Genomic DNA, 21407 nt, shown 5'->3' with positions numbered 1-21407 from the left:
GTGGTCAAAATAGGGCAATTTTAAACGTACTGATCTTGTAAAAAAAAGTTTGAGATTTTTTTAAAAGCAGTACAATAGAAATGTATGTAACCATGGGTATCATTTTAATCATATTGACCCAAAGAATAAAGAAAGCATGTAAAAAAAAAAAAACATGTTTTTACCGAAAAGTCTACAGCGTGAAAATGAACAAAATTATGATTTTCGTTTAAATTTCCTTAAACAAAAAATTTTTTTTAGGGTAAAATGAGTGATGTCATTACAAAATGAAACTGGTCACGCAAAAAACAAACCCTCATATGGGTCTGTGAATGGAAATATAAAAGAGTTATGGATTTTAGAAGGCGAGGAGGAAAAACACGAAAACGCAAAAATAAAATTAGCTGTGTCCTTAAGGTCAAAATGGGCTGTGTCATTAAGGGGTTAAAGGGCTACACCAGTGGAGAACAATTTTTTTTCATATCAACTGGCTCCAGAAAGTTAAACAGATTTGTAAATGATTTTTTTTTTTTTTTTTTTTTTTTACATGCATCAAAAATAAGAAATGTAGCAACCTTGCTAACAGACTTGATATAACATCTACTACCGTTTTTTGTATACAGCTCTCGGACAGTCTGATCCTACAGTTCTGTATGTTGTCTGTATTCATAGAAACAGGTCTGAATTGGAGCTGTATACCCTAAGCGGTTTAACCCCTTAAGGACTCAGCCCATTTTGGCCTTAAGGACTCAGACAATTTAATTTTTACGTTTTCATTTTTTCCTCCTCGCCTTCTAAAAATCATAACTTTTATATTTTCATCCACAGACTAATATGAGGGCTTGTTTTTTGCGCGATCAGTTGTCCTTTGTAATGACATCACTCATTATATCAAAAAATGTATGACGCAACCAAAAAAACACTATTTTTGTGGGGAAATTAAAACGAAAAACGCAATTTTGCTAATTTTGGAAGGTTTCGTTTTCACGCCGTACAATTTATGGTAAAAATGACGTGTGTTCTTTATTCTGAGGGTCAATACGATTAAAATGATACCCATTATTACCTACTTTTCTATTATTGTTGTGCTTAAAAAAAATCCCAAACTTTTTAACCAAATTAGTACGTTTATAATCCCTTTATTTTGATGACCTCTAACTTTTTTATTTTTCCCTATAAGCGGCGGTATGGGGGCTAATTTTTTGCGCCATGATCTGTACTTTTTTTTGATACCACATTTGCATATAAAAAACTTTAAATACATTTTTTATAATTTTTTTTTTTATAAAATGTATTAAAAAAGTAGGAATTTTGGACTTTTTTTTTTTTTTCCGTTCACGCCGTTCACCGTACGGGATCATTAACATTTTATTTTAATAGTTTGGACATTTACGCATGCGGCGATACCAAATATGTCTATAAAAAATTTTTTTACGCTTTTTGGGGGTAAAATAGGAAAAAACGGACGTTTTACTTTTTTATTGGGGGAGGGGATTTTTCACTTTTTTTTTACTTTTACTTTTAAATTTTTTTACTTTTTTTTTTTACACTTGAGTAGTCCCCATAGGGGACTATTCATAGCAATACCATGATTGCTAATACTGATCTGTTCTATGTATAGGACATAGAACAGATCAGTATTATCGGTCATCTTCTGCTCTGGTCTGCTCGATCACAGACCAGAGTAGGAGACGCCGGGAGCCGGACGGAGGAAGGAGAGGGGACCTCCGTGCGGCGTTCTGAATGATCTGATCCCCGATCATTCATTCAAATCGCGCACTGCCGCAGATGCCGGGATCTGTATTGATCCCGGCACCTGAGGGGTTAATGGCGGACGCCCGCGAGATCGCGGGCGTCGGCCATTGCCGGTGGGTCCCTGGCTGCGATCAGCAGCCGGGATCAGCCGCGCATGACACGGGCATCGCTCCGATGCCCGCGGTTATGCACAGGACGTAAATGTACGTCCTGGTGCGTTACGTACCACCTCACCAGGACGTACATTTACGTCCTGCGTCCTTAAGGGGTTAAAGGGGTACTCCCGTGGAAAACTTTTTTTTTTTTTTTTTTTTTTTTTATGAACTGGTGCCAGAAAGTTAAACAGATTTGTAAATGACTTCTATTAAAAAATCTTGATCCTTCCAGTACTTTTTAGCAGCTGTATGCTACAGAGGAAATTCTATACTTTTTGAATTTCTTTTGTCTTGTCCACAGTGCTCTCTGCTGACACCTGATGCCTGTATCAGGAACTGTCCAGAGCAGGAGAAAATCCCCATTGCAAACCTATGCTGCTCTGGACAGTTCCTGACACGGGCAGCAGGTGTCAGCAGAGAACACTGTGGACAAGACAAATAAGAAATTCAAAAATTATAGAATTTCCTCTGTAGCATACGGCTGCTAAAAAGTACTGGAAGGGTAAAGATTTTTTAACAGAAGTCATTTACAAATCTGTTGGCACCAGTTGATTTAAAATAAAAATGTTTCACCCCGGAGTACCCCTTTAACCCCTTAACGACAATGGACATAAATGTACGTCATGGTGACGTGGTACTTAACGCACCATGACGTACATTTACGCGCCACCACGATCACGAGCACCGGAGCGGTGCTCGAGTCATGCACGGCAGGTCCCGGCCGCTATCAGCAGCCAGGGACCCACCAGTAATGGCGGACATCCGAGATCGCGCGGATGTCCGCCATTAACCCCTCAGATGCCGAGATCAATACAGATCACGGCATCTGCGGTAGTGCGGTATTTTGAATGGATGATCGGATCGCCCGCAGCGCTGCCGAGGGAATCCGATCATCCAGCATGGCGGCCGTAGGTCCCCTCACCTGGCTTCGGCCGTCTCCCGGGGTCTTCTGCTCTGGTCTGAGATCGAGTAGACCAGAGCAGAAGATCACCGATAATACTGATCAGTGCTGTGTCCTATGCATAGCACTGAACAGTATTAGCAATCAAATGATTGATATGAATAGTCCCCTATGGGGACATAAAAAGTGTAAAAAAAAATCAGTTTTTCCCATTTTACCCCCAAAAAAGCGTAAAAAAAGAATTAACACACATATTTGGTATCGCCACGTGTGTAAAAGTCTGAACTATTAAAATATATTGTTAATTATCCCGTACAGTGAATGGCGTAAACGTAAAAAAATTTTTTTTAAAGTCCAAAATTACTGCTTTTTTGTCACATTTTATTCCCCAAAAAAATTTATAAAAAATTTATAAAAAGTAAAAAACCTAAGCAAAAGTGATATTGATAAAAACTACAGATCATGACGTAAAAAATGAGCCCTAATATCGCCCAATATACGAAAAAATTAGAAAGTTATAGGCGGTCAAAATAGGGCAATTTCAAACCTACTAATTTGTTAAAATGGTTTGAGATTTTTTTTTAAGCGGTACAATTATAGAAAAGCATATAACCATGGGCATCATTTTAATCGTATTGACCCACAGAATAAAGAAAACTTGTAATTTTTACCGGAAAGTGTACAGCGTGAAAACAAAGCCTTCCCAAATTTGCTAAATTGCGGTTTTCTTTTCAATTTTCCCACATAAATAATATTTGTTTGGTTGCGCCGTACATTTTATGGTAAAATTAGTGATGTAATTACAAAGCACAATTGGTGACGCCAAAAACAAGCCCTCATATGGGTCTGTGGAAGGAAATATAAGAGAGTTAGGATTTTTAGAAGGCGAGGAGGAAAAAACGAAAATGCAAAAATAAAATGGGTCTGGTCCTTAAGGCCAAAATGGGCCTGGTCCTTAAGGGGTTAAATTAAAACTGATTAAAAAGTTGCTTTAATTTTTTTTTGTATGGTACATGAACTAAAATAATAAAAAAATATCAAAACTATCCGCATAATTTAAAGGGATATTTGATAAAGTGACAGCCTATAGCTATGATATCATGTTGTTATGTTTACTGTGAGCGCTATGAGATTTCCTGACCTCTGCGTAGCATGTGTTCTCCTTGCAGTAGCTGAACTATGGCCGTCTGCGTGGCCGGGACAATGATTATACTCCCATCCTCCCGACCGCAGACTAGGCGCCCATGAGATGGGATGTACACGCTGGCGGTCACTTTGAGAGGTTCAGTAGCGTTTGGCATCACGCTGAGCTGGTCGATAATGCCCGCAGGAAGAGGTTGGAGCTTGTCGAAGGCTTCCTGCAGCGACGTGGCGGTCGTGATTTTTAACCCTAAAAAAATGGTAAAAAAAAAAAAATACAGAGCTTAAAAATGTGTTTTAAGGCAAGAATAGTAAATGTAGAGGTCATGTAAGTATATAGGGGGAAATTTATCAAAACCTGTCCAGAGGAAAAGTTGCCCAGTTGCCCATAGCAACCAATCAGATCGCTTCTTTCATTTTGCAGAGGCCTTGTTAAAAATTAAAGAAGCAATCTGATTGGTTGCTATGGGCAACTGGGCAATTTTTTCTGTGGACAGGTTTTGATAAATCTCTCCCATAATCCATAACTAAATATTCTGCTTATGGATACCTGTCCCTTGCTGCAGTGTCTACAGCAGTGTTCCCCAACTAATGCGAGTCCAGCTGTTTCAAAACTACAACTCCCAGCATGCCCGGACAGCCTTCGGCTGTCCGGGCATGCTGGGAGTTGTAGATTTTAAACAGCTGAAGGCACCCTGGTTGGGAAACATTGATCTAAAGTAATGAGGCACCCATAGTCCTATAAGGTGACTATACTCTATAGTACACATAGCCCTCTGTTTGACACCCTTAAAGGGGTACTCCCGTGGAAAACTTTAATTTTTTTAATCAACTGGTGGCAGAAAGTTAAACAGATTTGTAAATTACTTGTATTAAAAAATCTTAATCCTTCCAGTACTTTTTAGGGGCTATACACTACAGAGGAAATGCTTTACTTTTTAGAATTCTCTGATGTCCTGACCACAGTGCTCTCTGCTGACCTCTGCTGTCCATTTTAGGAACTGTCCAGAGCAGCATAGGTTTGCTATGGGGATTTTCTCCTGCTCTGGACAGTTCCTAAAATGGACAGTTGAGGTCAGCAGAGAGCACTGTGGTCATGACATCAGAGAAATCTAAAAAGTAAAGCATTTCCTCTGTAGTATACAGCCCTTAAAAAGTACTGGAAGGATTAAGATCTTTTAATAGAAGTAATTTACAAATTTGTTTAACTTTCTGGCATCAGTTCATTAATAAAAAATAAAAAAATTCCACCGGAGTACCCCTTTAAAGGGTTAGCCCTTAGCTCCGTAATACAGCATCCAAAGAGGAGGCTTATTAAGTCAGAGGCATACAGTACGCCAAATTCTATGGGTGTACGGAGCTGTAATATAGCCATTTGTATGAGGCTAAAGCCTGGATTGAGAGGTACTTTGTACTTATATCCCCAAGTCTTCTGCCGCCAATCACTGGACTGAGTTACGGTATGTAAATGGTGTCCAAAGTGTGGTCCTCCAGATGTTGTAAAACTACAATTCCCAATATGCCTGGACAGCTGTTGGCTGTCTGGCATGCTGGGAGTTGTAGTTTGTCAGCATCTGGAGGTCCAGAGTTTGGAGGCCATTGCTGTATGGCATGCGCACGCTAACAGTAGTAATTGGCTGCAGTCAATAGGTATGTGGCATGTTGTCACTGCTGAAGACTAGTGGGGACTACCGGCGCCTTTATGCAGGAGCAGTGGGAAATTTACATGAATAACTCTTAATTTTACTTTATTACCCTTCCTGGTACCAGTTTAATGTCTTACACAATTCCAACCTGGTTTGCACCATTTTTGTACCATAAATGATGCAGTGAGGTAATTTAAAGGGGCTATCCATGAAAAAAACTTTTTTATATATACATCAACTGGCTCCAGAAAGTTAAACAGATTTGTAAATTACATCTATTAAAAATCTTAATCCTTTCAGTACTTATGAGCTGATGAAGTTGAGTTGTTCTTTTCTGTCTAAGTGCTCTCTGATGACACGTGTCTCGGGAACCGCCCAGTTTAGGAGCAAATCCCCATAGCAAACCTCTTCTACTCAGTGCAGTTTTCGAGACAAGCAGAGATGTCAGCAGAGAGCACTGTTGCCAGACAGAAAACAACAACTCAACTTCAGCAGCTCATATGTACTGAAAGGATTAAGATTTTTTTAATAGAAGTAATTTACAAATCTGTTTAACTTTCTGGAGCCAGTTGATATAAAAAAAAAAAATAATGAAGTTTTTTTCCTGGAATACCCCTTTAACCTCACAGAATACTTATGGTCCTCATGATCGCCAATAACCAGGCGAGCCTGGACGGAGGAGAAAGCCCTCCGCGCATCGTTGCTTAATATTACCGCTACTGTACACATTAGAAGAAAGTCAGCAGAACCCACAGTTTTCAGTAGAACTGTCCGAAAGTCTCAGTCAGGGTTCCTCCAGCTGTTCAACAGAAGCCGTGGTGAACAGTACGGGTTCCGTGTATACCCAGATTGATAAGATACTTCATCCAGCATAAATCATATACAAAAAACACTCAGGAAAGGTAAGTGCTGGGGATGTGCGCTAATCCCCAGCACTTACCTTTCCTAAGTGTTTTTTGTATATTCCTCCAGCTGTTGCAAAACTACAACTCCCAGCATGTCCAGACAGCCAAAGGCATTCTGGGAGTTGTAATTTTGCAACAGCTGGCGGAGCACTGGTTGGGAAACATTGGTCTTATGTGTGTGGGGGCCTTAAAGGGGTTACAGAGTTTAGTAAAATGTGTCCTCTATCTAAAGGATAGGGGATAAGTGTAAGATTGCAGGGGAGTCCTCATGCTCGGAGGAGGAGGAGGGGTGAGCATGTCCCCTCCATGTATCTCTATGGGAGAGCTAAACACTGCATCTCTGGCTCTCCCATAGAGATATATGGAGGGTGTGTGTCGACCAACGCTTCGTGCGGTGGTCAACAAAGCTCTGTGCAGGAGCAGAGCCAGGGTGCTGGGATGGAGATAAGCTGGACTACTCCTTTAACTGGCCGATCCTTTTGTTCGGGGAGAAATAAGACTCCAGGAAAGCACATAAATTGCTCAGCCATGCCAAACGTTTACATGTATAGATGGAGCGGGAGAGATTGTCATTGGAAGAGATAAGCAAATTTGTATTGGTACCTTAGGCCAGTGTTTTTCAACCTTTTTTGTGCAAAGGCACACTTTTTTTCATGAAAAAAATCACGAGGCACACCACCATTAGAAAATGTTAAAAAAATTTAACTCTGTGCCTATATCAGTATTTCACAACCAGTGTGCCTCCAGCTGTTGCAAAACTACAACTCCCAGCGTGCCCAGACAGCCTTTGGCTGTTCAGGCATGCTGGGAATTGTAGTTTTGCAACAGCTGGAGGCACACTGGTTGGGAAACACTGGCCTATATTGACTATATATAAAGTAATAAATTCCTATGCACACTGCATATATCTTATCTTGCATATATCTTATTTTCCCCCACATTAGGTTGGCAGTATAATTACCCCCACATTAGGTTGTAGTTCCCCAACAATAGGTTGTAGTTCCCCCAAATTAGGTCCAGTATAGTCCCCCCAACATTAGGTTGTAGTTCCCCCCATTAGGTCCAATATAGTCCCCCACATTAGGTCCAGTATAGCTCCCCCACATTAGGTGCAGTATAGTTCCCCCACATTAGGTGCAGTATAGTCCCCCACATTAGGTCCAGTATAGTCCCCCACATTAGGTCCAGTATAGTTCTCCCACATTAGGTGCAGTATAGTTCCCCCACATTAGGTCCAGTATAGTCCCCCACATTAGGTCCAGTATAGTCCCCCACATTAGGTCCAGTATAGTCCCCCACATTAGGTCCAGTATAGTCCCCCACATTAGGTCCAGTATAGCTCCCCCACATTAGGTCCAGTATAGCTCCCCCACATTAGGTCCAGTATAGCTCCCCCACATTAGGTCCAGTATAGTCCCCCCACATTAGGTCCAGTATAGCTCCCCACATTAGGTGCAGTATAGTCCCCCACATCAGGTCCAGTATAGTCCCCCCACATTAGGCCCAGTATAGTCCCCCCACATTAGGCCCAGTATAGTTCCCCCACAGACATACAGCCTTCAGCCATACAGTGTATTACTGAAGGCTGTATGCCTGTGTACTGTCCCACTTCGGTGTTCCAAGCAACGCTCCTCCAATCCCGCTATAGCAGTAGGTCCCGTTACCAGAGGAGCGGTGCTCGGAACACCGAATGAGACGCGTCACTGGTAACACTTACCAAGTTGACAGGGCACGTCCTCCTCGCTGCTCCGGTCCACCGCGATTGTTGCTATGGGCGCACGCATGGGACGTCAGTGACGTCCCTGCGTGCGCTACCTCCCAGCGGTACCCGCGTTTTCAAAGTAAACGCGGGGCCGCAGGGACTTAATAGAGGCATCCCTGTGTCCCGAAAGCAACTTTCGGGACAAAGAGATGTCCCGCGGCAAAAACACCCGGCGGGTGTTTTTCCCACAGCGCACCTTACACAGTGGTTGAAAAACACTGCCTTAGGCTATCAATTATAAACAGCAATTTTTTAACCGACGGTTCTGCAGCTGTTGCAAATCTACATCTCCTGGCATCCCCTGACAGCCACTACAAAAGCTGGAGAGCTACAAGTTGAAGACAACTGTCTTAATAAGATGCTTAAAGAAGAAGTATCATGGAAAAAAAAACTTATAAGTTTTAGAACGCAGGGGTCCTAGCACTGGGGCCCCCCGCAATCTCCTGTTTGAGCCCCGACTCTCCTTCACAGCGGCGAGCCACGACCCCTGCCCGTAGTGTGGACAGCCACGTCCCCTCTATACAGCTCTATTGGGGAGCCGAAGATTGCTGAACAGCTCACCCATATAGCTATATAGAGGGGGCGTGGGTGCCCCGCTTCGGGCAGGGGTCGTGACGTGCCGCTGTGAAGGAGAGCCAAGGCTCCAAACAGGAGATTGCAGGGTCCCCGGCGCTGGGACCCCCAGTGGTGGTCTTAAACTTATCCCCTATCCTTTTAAATAAGTTTTCTTCCATGATACTTCTCCTTTAATTCTATATTGTGACCACATCTGAATATCCTAAGTCAGTGGTCTCCAAACTGTGGACCTCCAGATGCTACAAAACTACAGCTCCCAGCATCCACTAAAACAGCTGGAGAGCTACAGGTTGAAGACCACTGCCTTAATAGAAGTTTAAGTCAATATTGTGCAGATCAGAGCTGTACGGCAATGACTGTGAGACCAATTATCGTGTAGGGTTAAGCCTTCACCTTCAACGTTGTCTTGCTGCTCGAGATCATCCGGGACGCTCCAGATACTGAGTCTCCCTGAAGAGTCGCCCTGGATTAGAAGTTTGTGGAAAGATATTCTGCGTCCGTAGAAGAAGCGTGTAACCGGAGGGCAGATTAGTAGCTGCAGGACAGAGAGAGATGGCAGAATTATTACACGTAAGCTGCAATAATAACAATGGAGAATTATCAACACGGCGCAGTCGCTGCGGCTACAGATAATGCACTGGAGACAGTGTGATCAATACAATGTGCTTTCATCCAGCTCCGAGCTTTAACAATGAAAAAAGAAAAAAAGAAAGTAATAGCGGGGTTCTCGTAAGTAACATGGAGCACACAGAGGACCGAGCCGTTAGCTTGTCTGACCCTTTATTTCTTTTCCCACTCTATATCAACCATGAAAGTGTTCTATGAGCGGGTTTATAGCTGGAATTATAATAATTTGTAAATAGTTTGTTTGTCTAGGCAAACAGAGGTGCCTACTGAATGTCACATTTTTTTATTCTGACAGCCTGTAGCCACCACTAGGGGGAGCTCACTGCAAAGAGATGTATACAGACAGTGCTGAACTTGAAGATGTAATCATTTGTATGCAGTGAGCGCCCCCTAGAGTTGTATGCAGGCAGGCACTTGTTAGGACGTTACTGACAAAAAACTGTTTCGTGCCGGACCCCCCTCTACTCATGGACCACATCTGGATACCCTAGGTTGGTGATCTCCAACTTTTGGACTGCATACTTTAAGTCAAGTAGTCTTTCCGGTCAGACATGGTGCTCTACTCTCTGCTGCCCCTTCTGTTCGATTCAGGAACTGTCCATATTGTCATTGACTGATTATACCTTGCGTGACCTATGATGTCACCAAAGAGAAGTTATATCCTTTAGTTTGGTGTTTATTTGTATCATTGCTCCTGAGGGCACCACATGTGCAAGTTAGGCTGGGTTCACATATGTCCAGCAATCCGAAATTAACAAGATCAAAGCATGGTTTTTTGATCCCAGCAAAACCATGCTGTAGGGAGACTATGGCAGATGGTCCAAAAGCCCAGCAACGTGCCCCATTTCAGCGTATCAGTCAACGAATGGGACATCAAATGCAAAAAAATTGTTGCATTCATAGTTCCCATATAAGGACGGCTCACTATTGCCCAATATATGTGAACCTGGCCTTGCACTTATTGGCCTTGACTACAAATTCCACAAAATGGGCAGGGACATTACTTATTTACAATTTAACAGCCAAAGTCTGGACATTAAAGATCCACCCCATGATAGGGAACATCCCCACAGGACTGATCATTTTTGGTGGGGTTCAAGGGGTATTCCAGGAATTTTTATTTATCAACTGGCTCCATAAAGACAGATGTGTAAATTACTTCTATTAAAAAATCTTAATCCTTCCAACAATTATCAACTGCTGAAGTTGAGTTGTTCTTTTCTGTCTGGTAACAGTGCTCTCTGCTGACATCTCTGCTTGCCTCAGGAACTGCACAGAGTAGAATAGGTTTGCTATGGGGATTTACTTCTACTCTGGACAGTTCCCAAAACAGGTGTCATTAGAGAGCACTCAGACAGAAAAGAACAACTCAACTTCAGTAGCTCATAAGTACTGAAAGGATTAAGATTTTTTAATAGAAGTAATTTACAAATCAGTTTAACTTTCTGGAGCCAGTTGATATATATATATATATAAAAAAGTTTTTTCCTAGATAACCCCTTTAATGTTAACCCAATCTCTTCTTCAAGCCAGTTTGCCAGATAGAATGTAAAGTGTGCAACTTTTTCTCCCCACCTTGCATATTGAATAAATAACACAATCCCTCCCACCTCAGGTTGGCCCATTATACTTAAATGGGTTAACCAGAGGTCTCCTGCAGAATGTGAAATGCTCTTCAAAAATACAATTATTTTATTTAAAGGGGTTATCCAGGAAAAAACTTTTTTTTTATATATCAACTGGCTCCAGAAAGTTAAACAATTTGTAAATTACTTCTATTAAAAAATCTTAATCCTTTCAGTACTTATGAGCTTCTGAAGTTAAGGTTGTTCTTTTCTGTCTAAGTGCTCTCTGATGACACGTGTCTCGGGAAACGCCCAGTTTAGAAGAGGTTTGCTATGGGGATTTGCTTCTAAACTGGGCGGTTCCCGAGACAGGTGTCATCAGAGAGGACTTAGAAAGAAAAGAACAACCTTAACTTCAGAAGCTCATAAGTACTGAAAGGATTAAGATTTTTTAATAGAAGTAATTTACAAATCTGTTTAACTTTCTGGAACCAGTTGATATATAAAAAACGTTTTTTCCTGGAATACCCCTTTAACCCCTTAAGGACACAGGACGTAAATGTACGTCCTGGTGAGGTGGTACTTAACGCACCAGGACGTACATTTACGTCCTAAGCATAACCGCGGGCATCGGAGCGATGCCCGTGTCATGCGCGGCTGATCCCGGCTGCTGATCGCAGCCAGGGACCCGCCGGCAATGGCCGACGCCCGCGATCTCGCGGGCGTCCGCCATTAACCCCTCAGGTGCCGGGATCAATACAGATCCCGGCATCTGCGGCAGTTCGCGATTAAAATGAACGATCGGATCGCCCGCAGCGCTGCTGCGGGGATCCAATCATTCATAACGCCGCACGGAGGTCCCCTCACCTTCCTCCGTGCGGCTCCCGGCGTCTCCTGCTCTGGTCTGTGATCGAGCAGACCAGAGCAGGAGATGACCGATAATACTGATCTGTTCTATGTCCTATACATAGAACAGATCAGTATTAGCAATCATGGTATTGCTATGAATAGTCCCCTATGGGGACTATTCAAGTGTAAAAAAAAATGTAAAAAAATGTAAAAGTAAAAAAAAAGTGAAAAATCCCCTCCCCCAATAAAAAAGTAAAACGTCTGTTTTTTCCTATTTTACCCCCAAAAAGCGTAAAAAACATTTTTTATAGACATATTTGGTATCGCCGCGTGCGTAAATGTCCGAACTATTAAAATAAAATGTTAATGATCCCGTACGGTGAACGGCGTGAACGAAAAAAAATTTAAAAAGTCCAAAATTCCTACTTTTTTTATACATTTTATTAAAAAAAAAATTATAAAAAATGTATTAAAAGTTTTTTATATGCAAATGTGGTATCAAAAAAAAGTACAGATCATGGCGCAAAAAATGAGCCCCCATACCGCCGCTTATACGGAAAAATAAAAAAGTTATAGGTCATCAAAATAAAGGGATTATAAACGTACTAATTTGGTTAAAAAGTTTGTGATTTTTTTTAAGCGCAACAATAATATAAAAGTATATAATAATGGGTATCATTTTAATCGTATTGACCCTCAGAATAAAGAACACATGTAATTTTTACCATAAATTGTACGGCGTGAAAACAAAACCTTCCAAAATTAGCAAAATTGCGTTTTTCGTTTTAATTTCCCCACAAAAATAGTGTTTTTTGGTTGCGCCATACATTTTATGATATAATGAGTGATGTCATTACAAAGGACAACTGGTCGCGCAAAAAACAAGCCCTCATACTAGTCTGTGGATGAAAATATAAAAGAGTTATGATTTTTAGAAGGCGAGGAGGAAAAAATGAAAATGTAAAAATTTAATTGTCTGAGTCCTTAAGGCCAAAATGGGCTGAGTCCTTAAGGGGTTAAGCAGAACCTTCTGCTTGACCAATTAATGTTCCATTTGCTTAAAAAGCTGGTGAATATGTAGTCCCATGAGCTTACAATTTGGTGGTGCTCTAGCTCTGTGTTCCTCATCTCTAAACAGCACACCCACCCCTAAATGTTCAGTAGACATCTTCACCAAGGATTCATTCCTCCCTTTAACAGTAAAAGTCAATTAAAGGGTTACTCCAGAGAATTGTATTATATTTTTTTAAATCAACTGGTTGCAGATTTGTAAATTACTTCTATTAATAAAGCTTAAAGGGGTATTCCGCCCCTATACATGTTATCCTTTGGATAGGGGATAAAATGTCTGATCGGAGGGAGGTGTCCGGCCGCAGGGAACCCCTCGAACCCCCCCCCCCCCCCCAGCGATCCGCTGCGGTGCTACGGTCACAAAAGCCTAGGGCTTCCGTGATCGTGAAGTCGCGCTTTGCCCCCTCTATTCATGCCACCAAGCCTCCTCCCATAGAAATGAATGGAAGGGGTGTGGTGGCTGTGTTCGCCAGTCTTCCGGCACTGCCCGGAGTTCGTTGAGTACACTGGATGAATGGTGTGCCGCGGCAGAGATCACGGGGGGGGGGGGGGGGGTCCCCAGTGGCTGGACCCCCGCGATAAAACATGTTAACCCCGATCCTTTGGGATTGTTATCCCCCATGTTATCCCCTATCCAGTTCGATTCAGGAACTGGCCATATTGTCACTGACTGATGTTACCTTGCGTGACCTATAATGTCACCTAAGAGAAGTTATATCCTTTGGTTTGCTATTTATTTGCATCATTGCCCCTGAGGACACCACCTATAGGGTGGTGAAACATGTTGTGGAGGGCTGCATTATGTTTTCAATCAGCGAGGTTCCTGCATGAATTCTCTTCTGTAAGTTACACTGCAGGTGCACGTGGACAGATACATCAAGTATGACAAGAGGCAGGGCCAAATGGGATTCATATACATAGCGTGATTATATTCCTACATGCACAGAAACCTAGATGGGCTTTTAATTTTAGCCTCTTCTTAATAAAAGTTAAGTTTTATACGATAGTGTTAGGTAAAAGTGGGCATTATGAGTGCAGATGTTGGTTTACAATATTTGAGAGATTTATCAAGACCTGTGCAGAGGAAAAGTTGACCAGTTGTCCATGGCAACCAATCAGATCCCTTCTTTAATTTTTCGGAGGCCTTTTCAAAAATGAAAGAAGCGATCTGATTGGTTGCTATGGGCAACTCAGCAACTTTTCCTCTGCACAAGTTTTCATAAATCTCCCCCAATGACACTGGAGTAGGTTGTCTGCTGTTCTAGCCATTTCGAGCTCAGTGACACATTAGTCAAACACCAGTCTTGTACTCAGCTGCAGTTGCTGTGTCTGTGCCCCACCTGTTCAGTGGAACTATTACTGACATCCTCCTGTAACCCATATTTTGCCAACAAGTTGTTTCCATTCACAGGATCCATTCCCCATGTTTTTCCTCCTGGTCTTGTCTATTTTAGCACCAATGATCAGGCTTCACTCCAAGACCCTTAGATAACTGGTTTGTACCATCTAATGTTAATTCACAGTGAAAGTGATCCACAGAAAACCGATCACCGGATTTTATGCTGTAAACCAGGGTCTTGGGAGCAATGTCCATACAGGGATCATTACCAGCGGCCTCTAGTGTAGCGGACAGCGGCCTCTAGTGTAGCGGACAGCGGCCTCTAGTGTAGCGGACAGAGGCCTCTAGCGTAGCGGACAGAGGCCTCTAGCGTAGCGGACAGAGGCCTCTAGTGTAGCGGACAGAGGCCTCTAGTGTAGCGGACAGAGGCCTCTAGTGTAGCAGACAGAGGCCTCTAGCGTAGCGGACAGCGGCCTCTAGCGTAGCGGACAGCGGCCTCTAGCGTAGCGGACAGCGGCCTCTAGCGTAGCGGACAGCGGCCTCTAGCGTAGCGGACAGCGGCCTCTAGCGTAGCGGACAGCGGCCTCTAGCGTAGCGGACAGCGGCCTCTAGCGTAGCGGACAGCGGCCTCTAGCGTAGCGGACAGCGGCCTCTAGCGTAGCGGACAGCGGCCTCTAGCGTAGCGGACAGCGGCCTCTAGCGTAGCGGACAGCGGCCTCTAGCGTAGCGGACAGCGGCCTCTAGCGTAGCGGACAGCGGCCTCTAGCGTAGCGGACAGCGGCCTCTAGCGTAGCGGACAGCGGCCTCTAGTGTAGCAGACAGAGGCCTCTAGTGTAGCGGACAGAGGCCTCTAGTGTAGCGGACAGAGGCCTCTAGTGTAGTGGCGATTCAGGGAATAATATTTTAAAAAGTCCAGATGCTCACACATAAAACCAGTTTTTGCTATATATTCTCACAGTAAGGTACACTAATAGAGTACCTTGAAAATGAATAATTCCTCTAAAAGTGATGTTAGAACATGAAAGGCTTTCGATACATCTTGAAGTTTTCTTCCGTGCATGCTGGTAGTTGTAGTTTTGCAATAGCTGGAGGCGCCCTGGTTGGGAAGCAGTGTAATAAGTCTACACTTGTGGTTCTCAACCTGGGGTACAAGTACCCCCAGGGGTACTTGGAAATTTTTTTTTTTAATAAAATCAGTAATTGCAGCCACAGCCACTGGTTACTGGTCTGGACCACTTTAAAAGAAATGGTAGGCTGACGTCAGTGCACTGAGGAGTGGAGCAGGAGGACAGCAAAGGGGAAGCGCGGGCACTGGGCTGCTGTGGGCAGTAACTACCATCAGCTTTGTTGCTCCACTGCCCCTGAAGACCGGGGACCTACTGCTATGAGCCATAACAATAGGTCCCCAGACCAGAGGAGCAGTGGAGCAACAAAGCGGGACAGTATGGCGGCCAACAACTATATATGGGGGCAGTTTGGGGGCCTACAGCTATATTTGGGGGCACAGAGGGGCCTAACAACTTTATGGGGACGCAAAGAGGGTACTATTACTGTGTGTGACAATAAACATGGGGGGTTTGTAAATAGGTGGGTATTTTACTGCAGAAAAGAGCCTAAAATGTTTGTTTGGCTGGTTCTGTGGAGAAGTCTTGTATGGGAGAAATCTTAATGGCGGTCTAGGCCATATAATGAAGAAAAGAAAAGTAAACAACTCCGGTTAGAGAAGAGGTCACCTGTTAATCGGGGAACTGGGGAGATAGGGAGAGGAACAGGGGGCCTGTTATAGAGGAAAGTAAAGCATATGAATTATACTATAATCATTACAACATGTCTCTAATATGGCGGTACAATTTTTGGGGAATGGGCTGTCAAGGGGTACTCTGGCAAAAAAAGGTTGAGAACCTCTGGTCTACACAGCTTACCCTCAGCGCGGCACACAAGCTTGTGATGAATACACGGTAGTGTTGCTGCCCCCTGCAGTTCCTTGCTGGTATCACCTTGCCCTCCCTTTTAAAACTTCTCTTTCATTGTTTACCACCAAAATGAGCAGTTAATGACAATTGTTTTCTGTCGTTTCATTTCTATTATCCGCAGTGTTGTATAGGAACAATACGGGGATCGTTGAGTAAAATCTGCAAATCGTCTCCAGGAATCACTTATAAGTGGAGACAATGGGGCTCGAGGGATAAAACGCTTCCTGCAATAATTGCGCCTTGTTAAGAGAAAGCGAGGACAGGCTGGAAACAAAAAAGACGCGGGAGAGATCTGAAGAAGCTGCAATTAAGTTGTTTCACGTGAAAATTGTTTGGAGTGTAAGACAGTGTGGCGAGCCCCGCGGCGGCCTGACGCTCTAATGTAGATGTAAACTTGGTAATCAATGGGGTATACTAATCACACCGAAACAGAACTGATGGTATAAAGACCGCCCGTGACCAGCCTCGCCGCTAAAACTAAATAAACACAAACCAGGGTCCTGTACAAAAACTCTTTATACAATACAATTATACACAAAGCGACAAGTCGCAGATTATTACTGCCGCCTCCTGCTGTGCATTCACCAACATACAATTCAGGCAAAACGACTGGTGAGATGGCGATTACGTTACTTCTACTCCGGGCTAAAGGAAACACGTGTGTAACTTTATCTGTCAACTATCTGAAACCTCATTCACATCAATCATAGACAAACAGAACCTGGCCGCATATCCACATCTTTTACTGTGATCTAATGGATTCTCAGGAGAATATCGAGAACTAACAGGTTGCTAGTGTTCCTATTGATGGAAATGTGTAAGCCCACTCGCCACGTCAAGGCCACCTGATAAGAGTGGGCAGTAAACTAACACTGGAGTAGCGCTAGGTGGCAACCACCTTCGCCACAACACCAGGGGGAATGACCCAGTGGCCAGGCAGCCCCACTGCTGCTAAACCCCAAGCTCTGGGCCACACCACCCCACAGACCAAGCACCACCGCCCCTATCGTTTCTGTTTAAGGGTTTCCTCGTAGCATTCTCCTAGCACCCTGGCAGTGAGCTTATGTGGTGCTGTGCGGCGGCCATTGTTTCTGTGATGATTGGTCTGTGGGGTGGTGTAGCCTAGAGCTTGGGGCTGGGCAGTGGTGGGGCTGCCTGGACACTGGGTCATTCCCCCTGTGGGGTTGGTGTTGCAGCAGTAGTGGTAGCCACCCAGCGCTACTCCAGTGTTAGTTTAGGACCCCACCGTTATCAGGTGGCCTTGACATGGTGAGTGGGATCGCACGTTCTGCTCAAAAGATACAGTAACAACCAATTAGTGATTAAAATTATGCTAAAAAGCAATTAGATCATTGGACAAGTTGTGGTTATGCGCCAATGTTCTGTTTTTTTTTTGTTTTTGTTTTTTATTATAGTGCAGCACAGGCTATTATTAGAGAATAATGTAGAGGTTCTTAAAGAGTACCTGTCACCAAATAAAACTTTTAAAGGGGTACTCTGGTGGTCAACGTGTTTTTCCGTTTTTGACTTACCCTATTTGTTTTGTTTCATTTCTATTCTTGTTGTTTAGGCGACTATTTCCGTTCTTTGTTGTCTTTTTATCCCCCACTTTGTTGTCCTATCTTTGCTTCTATTTCCTGTTTCTTGCTGTGCTGAAAACTACAAATCCCAGTATGCCACATGCCTTGCTGGTTTGGGGCAGCTCCTTTTTTTTTTGTTTGTTTGTTCCGCCCTTTACCCATCCTACTATTTTCCCGGGTCAGCCCCCTTATACACAGCACACTAATATAATCAGCCTTGGTTGGGATACACTGGCATACACACACAAAAGGGACTACAACTCCCAGCATGTGTCATTCAGGAGTCTTCAGTCTGTGTTATAACACCAGCATGCTGTCTCTGTAGTCTCCTGGGGGTTGTAGTTCACCACACCTCTATAGGGCATACACCAGTGTTTCCCAACCAGGGTGCCTCCAGGTGTTGCAAAACTACAACTCCCAGTATGGCCTGACAGCCTTTGGGCATGCTAGAAGTTATAGTTTTGCAACAGCTGGAGGCACACTGGTTGGGAAACACTGGTGTTACATGGTGTATGCGGAATAGGCTAGAACAGTGTTTCCCAACCAGTGTGCCTCCAGCTGTTGCAAATCTACAACTCCCAGCATGCCCAAAGTCTGTCAGGGCATGCTGGGAGTTGTAGTTTTGCAACAGCTGGAGGCACACTGGTTTGTAAACACTAGCATACACACACACACACACACAACAGGGACTACAACTCCCAGCATGTGTCCTTCAGGAGTCCCCCCCCTTCACATATAGAGATCATTCCCAGTCAGAGATTTATTCCCCTGCAGTCCATACATCCCCAGCCTGTGCACCTTCTCATGCTCCCCTTCAGATAACACTTATCTTCTCTGTGTTTCTTCTCCTGTGCAGACCTGGGTCCTCAGAAGACAGAGCAGGGGGAGGGGAGGTGAGGAGCTGTGTACCATGGCTTCTCATGCAGACCAGCGTCCTTAGAATACAGAGCAGGGGGGCAGGTTAGGAGCTGTGTACTCAGCTGGATGAGATGAGGGGGCGTGGCTTATTCCTCTCATGCAGACAGAGGAGAAAAAAAAAGCTATGACATCTTGTCCACAACGGACTCAGAACTGTGGACAACAGTGAAAAAAAACCCTCTGAACTACAAAACTTCAACAAACAGGTAAAAAAAAACACACACATGCTGCCAAAACATATAACACATGTATATTGCAAAAAAACTAAACTTACAAAGAAGTTGCCATATAGTCAAAAAAAATAACCACTGGAGTACCCCTTAAATATAGTGTTCCCTGTGTAATTAGCAGACACTTTCCCATTCACTTGCTTTTAAAATTATCAAAATAAATATGTTTAAAATGTAATAGAAAAAACGGCCACTACGTGGCTCTGTTCTGTTCCCTGCCACAATTAATACAGTGAGTTTGGTCTCCTCCCGGCCTGGTAGGAGTCCGGACTCAGGAAGTGCTTCTCTGCACAGAGCCTGACTGAAAGATGCACAGAGCCTGAGGTCTTCTATTCATCACAGCACTGCAACCATGTGAGGGCGGAAGTTGTCCCCCAGCAGGCTTCAGTGTTGACATGCCTGCTTGGAAACGCCCACTTTCTCCTGCTGGGAGATTGCACTATGTGAGCAAGAATAAAAAGTTATGATACAGAGATTTTTAGAGCTCTGAATTTTTTTTTAAGGGCTGGAGGGGTGTTAGGAGTAGTTAGGGAACATAGCCTGAGTTAGTTTCGAAAAGTTTATTTGGTGACAGGTACTTTGCCTTGTGCTTACCTTTTTTAGCTGATGTGGAAGGCATGCTTTTTTTTTTTTCAGAAGAGAAATTATTTTCTCATGCTGCCTACATGTCCCATGATTCCTCAATCTATGCAGAGAGAGGGTGTGGAGTCTCATCCCTGCAATTCCCCGAGACCAACCTAATCACCTGGCTAGACTCCAGCAGCCTAAATGGATAAGACTCATTAACTGGGTTGGTATCCGTTCACACAATGTGCCATTATGATGCATTTTTGCTTAGAGAAAAATGGCCTTGAGGAAAAAGTGATATGACCTATAGTCAAAATTGAGATGCTCCAGGCTGTGTTCACACGTTGCATTTTTACCACCTTTTGGTCGTGTTTTTCCACATTTTTGTTTGTGCATTTCCAAAAACTTGCTTTCAACCAAAAAATTGCATTTCACGCAATTGCCGTAAAGTGCACATTGTTTTGCCACTATTTTGGGAAAACCACAAAAAATTCTCTGGAAAAAAATGTGTGAACACAAGGGAGGTATAAAACTACATACAGTAACAGTTTATAAGCCTGAAAAAAAGACCAGAGTCCATCAAATTCAACCAATATCTCTATTTGTGTCCCAACTCAGAATTAATCCCTGGATCAAAATTCTGTCTTTATAAATCTAATATATATAACCAATATTATGTATCCATAACCTGTGTGGACACCACAGAGCTGCCGCAGTATACAGATAGAGCTGGGAGGGGAAGTGTCTGGGAACTGCCGGGAGTAATCTGATTATGATAATGATGATGTCATCCTTTACTTTTCAGGAACATTAAACACTGTGATTTTCTTTGGGTCAGACTGGTGATCACATGACCCAGTTGCAGTAGTGAAACACATGGATGTAGCTGTGCTGAAGTGAAAATGTCCCTGTAGCACTAGTGATGATGAGTGTGCATTATATTAGCAAATAAAACATGGGTATGCAATTGTTAATGTGAAGCCTTATTGGAGTGTTCCCTAAGCAGGGTACCTCCAGCTGTTGCAAACCTACAATTTCTAGCTTGCGCAAACAGCCTTCGGCTGTCCGGGCAAGCTGTGAATTGCAGTTTTGCAACAGCTGGAGGCACCCTAGTTGGGAAACATTCTCTTATTGGATAGTGTACCTTTCATATAGGTTATTTCCATATAAAAGTTATTCCCCCACCCAAAAGATATCGAAAAAAATAAATAAATAAATAATTATATATATATATATATATATATATATATATATATATATCTGGTGGCATTCCAAGTGACACCTGAAGTAATTAAGATGACAGCGTGCATGCTTGGCTACCACTCCATTCACTATTTTATGGGACTTCCAAACATAGCTCAAAGTTCAGTGTTCAGTAATGCTCAGAAGTTAAAGAAAGAACTACACAACTTCCTGTGGAGCATACAGCAGCTGAAAAGTACTGGAAGGATTAAGAATTTAAATAGAAGTAATTTACAAATCTGTTTAGCTTTCTGGCACCAGTTGATTTGAAATATTTTCCCTCCAGAGTGCCCCTTTAATTTGCAAATGGTTCGAAACAAATTAGTTGCAATCTTACACATACAGTCTTCCATTACCAAGGTGGTCACAAACTGTATTACTGCTTGTATGAAAACTTTGTGACAAAATGCATGCAAAAGTGTGAGCAGTTCAGAGGTGCAACAAGAAAAGGTGAAACGTGTAGAAAGCCTAAAAGGGGTACTCCAGTGGAAAACATTATTTTCCACTGGAGTATAATGGTTCCAGAAAGTTAAACAGATCTGTAAATGACTTCTATTTAAAAATCTTAATCCTTCCAGTACTTATTAGCTGCTGAATACTAAAGTGGAAATTCTTTTCTTTTTGGAA

The 21407-nt window shown here is 43.1% G+C and overlaps 1 protein-coding gene across 2 annotated transcripts in view; it reads right to left on the bottom strand.

Annotated features, from left to right (window-relative positions):
- Positions 1 to 21407, bottom strand: part of WDR7 (WD repeat domain 7) — a 479768-nt gene that overhangs the window by 424923 nt on the left and 33438 nt on the right. For both annotated transcript variants that reach the window (XM_056544810.1, XM_056544818.1), the window contains exons 10-11: positions 9213 to 9354; positions 3932 to 4180 (exon numbers count right to left, since the gene is read on the bottom strand). In XM_056544810.1, the coding sequence (XP_056400785.1) occupies positions 3932 to 4180; positions 9213 to 9354 (391 nt within the window). The remainder of the gene's footprint in view (positions 1 to 3931; positions 4181 to 9212; positions 9355 to 21407) is intronic.

Source organism: Hyla sarda, chromosome 1 (genome assembly GCF_029499605.1).
Source record: "Hyla sarda isolate aHylSar1 chromosome 1, aHylSar1.hap1, whole genome shotgun sequence".
NCBI classification, from domain to species: Eukaryota; Metazoa; Chordata; class Amphibia; order Anura; family Hylidae; genus Hyla; species Hyla sarda.
This window is presented reverse-complemented; position numbering and strand designations above follow the sequence as displayed.